Source organism: Geospiza fortis, unplaced genomic scaffold (genome assembly GCF_000277835.1).
Source record: "Geospiza fortis unplaced genomic scaffold, GeoFor_1.0 scaffold45, whole genome shotgun sequence".
Taxonomy (NCBI): Eukaryota; Metazoa; Chordata; class Aves; order Passeriformes; family Thraupidae; genus Geospiza; species Geospiza fortis.
In genome coordinates this window covers 3,202,406-3,208,252 of record NW_005054327.1, presented here as the reverse complement: position 1 = coordinate 3,208,252, position 5,847 = coordinate 3,202,406, and the positions used below count along the sequence as shown (strand labels likewise).

At 40.2% G+C, this 5,847-nt stretch overlaps 1 protein-coding gene across 1 annotated transcript in view; it reads left to right on the top strand.

Annotated features, from left to right (window-relative positions):
• The window catches only part of SLAIN1 (SLAIN motif family member 1), a 46,487-nt gene that overhangs the window by 36,234 nt on the left and 4,406 nt on the right, over positions 1 to 5,847 (top strand). The window contains exons 5-6 of the mRNA XM_005421115.2: positions 2,421 to 2,585; positions 4,533 to 4,824. Coding sequence (XP_005421172.1) covers positions 2,421 to 2,585; positions 4,533 to 4,824 — 457 coding nt within the window. The remainder of the gene's footprint in view (positions 1 to 2,420; positions 2,586 to 4,532; positions 4,825 to 5,847) is intronic.

Below are 5,847 nucleotides of genomic sequence, written 5' to 3'. Positions count from 1 at the left end.
GCAGGAATCTGCTGCAGGAGGAATGAATGAATCAGCAGCAGAGCAAACTGCTGGAACAAGAAGGGACTAATGAACAGGAGGCAAAAGACGTGGCCACCCAAGACATGGAGAAAATCCAGGCTACTTCTGTACCTATTTTTCTGCTATTGTAGCTGCATCCACTGGACAGTTCAAGGCACAAATAATGCCTGGGGTGGCTGATGCAGTCTCTAAGTGGAAGAGCATGTAGAGTCCAAAGAATTCTGCTATACAACATGATACTTAAAAAGCTGTTTTATGCAGTGCTGTCTTTCCTGCCGGCATCCTGCTGCTCAAACCTTTCTTTGCCAAATTCTGTGATGTTGAATTAGGATTTTGGGACCTAGGACTTTGAAAGGTTAGGCTAGGATTCCAGAATTAACTGTAGCTACAGACATCCAATATTCATGATTTTTTTGCCAATCTTGCCCAAGGATTGCATCACAGGGTGACAGTTCCCTCTTCATCTTGAATATTTTAGAGATAGATGCATACGGTAGCTGTATGGGTGCTATTGTTTGCATCCCCAGGACAGTTTTGGAAGCCTGATAACTGTTTTATCATTGTTACATCACTGATATTAATACTTACTACCTGGCTGCACCGCGGTGGTGATGCCCTTGCTGTTCATTGCTGTACCACTGACAGTTTCAGTGAGTAGTTAGTCACTGAAGCACAATTCTGGCTTGTTTGGTGAAAGATTGTCTGTATTGTAGTTCTTTATTAGGATTTGACTGTACTCTGGATTCCAGGGATTCAAACCTTACATTTCCTTTTCCTGCTGGAGATACAGCCTTTCTGTGATACAGGTTGCTAGAGTTATGTAGGCATCACATATATTGAAGTTACTGTCAGTGACTCCTAATAACTTGTATAGATAGAACTGTACTGTCGCATCTTACTACTTTTCACTTGTTAGCAGCTTTAAGGATTAGATGAGCTAATAATGGTGCTAAATAGGTTGTATATTTATGTGGACTGATCAACAGAGATTTCTAAATAAATCTGCAGTTTCTGTGAACTGAACTTGCCCTGTATGAGCCAGGAGGTTGACCCGTGGCAGCAGTTCCAAGCAGTGTGCTGTGTTGTTCCTATGCATAAAACCAAAGCATCAGTCTGGAAATGCCCTGCTCTCTGTTGGAGAGAGCAGTCATAGCTGCTGTGACAGGACAAGCACACCCCTGCTTTCTGTTGCAGTGTAAGAAGCGTAAGTCTTGCTGTCATTTGCCAGCCTTTGGAACCTATGTGGAGCAGGAGCTGGTGACCTCTGTGCTGGCCATGCTGTGAGGGGAGATGTAGCCACCTCGGCAGGGCACAGCACTTGTGCTTCTGAGACTGGCCAAGAGGCAAACCTTGGCCATGTTGTCAATGACAATTGAATAAATGCCCATTGTTTTCCCACAGCAGTGCTTTACTGAAGTCTGCCGTGTCACAGGACCAGGTCCTTCAGTCTGTGCCTTTCTCCCAGTCCCTTCTGATTGCATTTAACTGAGTCATCTCCCTTTGGTCTGATGGCAGAAGAGACCAGAAGAGTTTTCCCTTAGATTATTACCTCATGGTATTGTGCTTGGGAAGATACCTTGAGATGTCAGGAAGGTTTCAGTTTCTCTCTTCAAACAAACTGGTGTGAATGGGATTGAAGACATCTTCTGACCTCTAAGACACTTGCCTTAGCTGTTGTACCTGCGCCAAAAGCATCTGGGGCATTTGCAGCTTTCTTTTTGTGAAAAGCCCTACAAATAAACCTAGTCTGAAAATGCCTACCAAATCAGGAACTACAAGTGAGGTAGGAGGGAAGAAACACCAGATTTGAAAATTCTTGTGTTGACCCAGGGCTCCAAGCAACTGAACAGCATCAAGACATTGCAGATTTTGCTTGTGGCTGCCTGCAGATACTTAACATGCTAACAAGGTTAGGTTCTGAATGGAGTTACGTAGCATCTTACTGGCACCCGAAACCAAGACTTCAATCACTTAGGATGGATTTCTCACCTGTCTTTCAACATCCACAGAGTGCATAGCTGTGTCTGACTGCCAGTGCAGACTTGCTTTTGTATTTACTGCAAGAAACAGGCGCATTTAGGGCATGGTTCACCTGACCTACTTTACGCATCTGTGTGAAACTCATCATTATTTATTGTTTAAATCCTTGCAGTTGTGCAAATGTACTGCCTATTGGTGTCTTTAAAATTACTTGTGAATAATCATGCTGTTACAATAACTATAATGGTTCAATTTGAAGGTTGTCAATAATGTATTCATATTCTTCTGGTAGAGCAAAACATCTATTTTTATTGAAATAGTTTGTTATAATTCTGATTTTCTGCAGGACTGACACTGAGGCTGCTTGGGTTTGTTGGAAGTTCTGACCTGACTGTGGGTGTTGTCTTCTTTTGCTGCAGACAAACTCCGCAGAAGCATGCCTAACCTTGCTCGGATGCCAAGCACCCCCACCATCAGCAGTACTGCTGGCTTTGCTGGTTCTCCTGTCACTGTGAGGAATAGTCAGAGCTTTGACTCCAATTTGCATGGAGCCAGTAATGGGATTTCAAGGATGCAGTCATGTAGTAAGTACCTGTGTTCTTCACCTGAGCACAAGAGATGGAGAAAGTGGTAGAATACATGCCCTGATCACTGATCCTTTGTTCTATGAAAAATTAAGAGCAAACTGTTCTTTTGCACCAGATTTTAATAAACCTCAGGATTTTCAATGTTTCTGTTTTGGAAAGCAAATTCTGCCAGTCTTGTTATTGAAAGTTTTTTCACTTTTTTTTCCTTTGCCTGTTTATCTTGTGCTAGCATTAAAACTGAAATAATAATAATAATAAATAGTAATATTGTAGAAACACCAAAAATGCAATTAATTCATGTAAGCTCACATTTTTAGTTTTGATACTACAATTAAAAACTGCTTTTCTTGGTAATTTATACAATGCTGGTTGTACAGTACTCTGTATAAACGCTATCTTAAAATACATGACCTCTCTCCTACTGCAGTGGCTCCTACTGAACCACTTTCTTCTGAGGAAATCCAGTAAACAGAGGCTTATATTCTCAAGTATGATGTACTTGTTGAGTGGGAGAATTAAAATTTCTCTGTAATTGGTTTAAGTTAGGTAACTTCTTTATGGGGGGATGAAGAGAGTACTGATCCAGTAGGTGAATTATTAATGTAGAATGTGAGCAAGATAGATCAAGATCCAAACCCATCTTTTCTAGCACAGTGGTTGAGGTTCTTGAGTGGAAATGGGAGAAGTGAATTTCACTGAACACAGGCAGAATCCTGTGGAAAAAGAGGAAAAAATAAATAATTTGGGAAGAAGGGATTAACTTATGCTCTCCATTTCTGTGAGGTTTTGGAGGGAGAAGTTGGCAAAAGCTCGTTTTGGGTGTTTTCTTTCAAAGTTGAGCGCAAGTTGTAAATGTCTTCAATTAAATTGCTTCTTTTCTGGAAAATAGTCTTGACTGATGGGTTACTTTGTTGTATTTTTTCCTGCTTGAATATGAGAATGGAAATAGTTCAGGTTTCCAGATGGATTTTCATGGTTGTGCATTGAAAGTTTAATTTTGTTTATTATTTTAGAGATACATATTTCTTTGTATGTTCATGCTCTTATATATGTGTGTGTATAAAATTCCATTTTTCTGAAATACTTTTTAAAAAAACCATTCATAGTAAGTGGCTGTGCTAGGGTATTTTAGGAGCTATGTGATGATAAGTGTTCCATAACAATATATTGACTGTACAGTCTAATTGAATCACTCCCCTGCAATTTTTCCTGTGACTTTAAATGGTTTAAAGATGTCCTTTTTCCAAAGACTTGAGAAAGGATTGCTCTAAATGTAGTGTCTTAATTTATATGCTTCAGGCTGTTGACAGTGGACTCAGAAAGTGATGCCTGCCAAACGCACACCAGAGGGCAGGATTGGGTAGAAAAATCTCTATATATAAAGCTTCTGGAGCTCATAGCCTTGATTTAAAATGATGGTTTACATAACATCAGCTGTGGAATATGCTGTTACATTCAAGACCTTTTATAGCCTTTTTATTGTTTTTCTGCATAAAACTTAAACTTCTGTGATGTTTCATAATGCTTTAATGCAGTGTTGCTTGAGCAAGATGTGGTTGTTGCATGCTACCTCATAGAAATCAAAATCACCTTACAGTGAATAATTTATACCTTCAGCAGTTTCTCCTGTTTATAGCTCTACATGCGTAGGTGGATTTAGTGTGCTTTTAATGGCTAATTTAATCTCTTTGAGGGGAGAAAGAAGGATGAATATGGACTGGGATTTTTTTGCAGGATGGGGTGGAACAAGATATTTTAGTTCAGTGCAGTGTTACTGGATACAGTATTGGATTCAAGAGGTTTTTCAGCAGTTTGTAGGCAGCAAGTAAATTGTATAATGGTGTGTTTATCCTTATTCAGATCTGTCTAGAAATGAGCATTTACTACCTGGTCTAAATTGTTGCACACTAACCTTATTGCTTTGTTTTCTGCCACTCTTCACAGTTCCATCACCAGGACAGCTTCAACACCGAGTTCACAGTGTGGGACATTTTCCAGTGTCTGTCAGACAGCCTCTCAAAGCTACTGCCTATGTAAGCCCAACTGTACAAGGGAGTAGTACCAGTAGCAGTATTCCAGTGTCCAGCAACTCACAGCTATACTCCAACACTGGGATCCCAATGCCAAACAAGACTGCTGGTCAAGGCATCGTAGGACGCAGTGCTCTTCCAAGACCATCGCTGGCCGTCAATGGGAGTGGCATTCCCAGAAGTAAAATTGCACAGCCAGTTCGAAGGTGAGGGTTAAACAGGCCTCAGTCTCTGTGTGGATGGCTTAGGTTTAGGCTTAAATTGTGGAATTTTTTTACTTCCTGAATATGGAACGATAAAACATAAGCTTCTGTCTCCCAGTGCTGAGTCACTGAATGGGTGAAGATGGCTTGCCAGAAATAGTGATGGACAATGCATGCTGGTAGCCCCTAGTAAACTCTGATCATGGATAGTGTGTAATCACGTGTGAATAGGAATGGATTGCCACCTGTCAGTAAGAAATCCAAACAAACCTCGTATCATTAACTGATGTGGCTCACCTTCTCTCTGACTTGTGCCTACTGCTATTTCAGTGTCATGGCATGAGCTAATCTTAGAGTGCTCACATACAAAGAGCTGCATCCCTGTTGTTGTAAATGGCAGTAGTCTGTGAAAATGCATGTTGTGAAGAAGGAAATACCCTGGATAGTACAGTCATGGGTTGAACCAGCATCTTATCAATTCCAGCTGGGAGACAATAGGCACACAGGGAATCCTGGAATATCACATAGTTGCAATAAGCTGTACTGTTAAGCAAATGCAAATTTTTGCATGCAAAAAAAAAAAGAAATTAATTTTCAAATTAATTATTTTTAGGTCAAGTAATAAAATAGTCTTGATGAAAGATGTGTTTTAATCACCTTATCATAGCTGCAAGTTAAACTCTCAGCTGCATGTTATGTAATTAATAGAAATTAAGTCTTCTCAAGAAAAAGCTTCTCTCAACTTGTGTTAACTCCTCCAACTATTTCTTTGCATTGCGCACATCCCTCCTCTTGTGAGGGCCTGCTATGTGGCCACTTCATTTTCTGTTGGATGAACTGTCACTGTTTAGCTCTCATCATTTTTGTACTTTTCACTACATACTGGCTAGATCCAGAATAAGTTCAATTGTTTCACATTCGCTCTTTGGTTGAGTTACTTGGGGATTACACTGATGTGACTAACAACAGATTTTGACCAACTGTGGTGAAACTTTGATAAAGAGCCGTCAGGTTTCTTCTTTGATG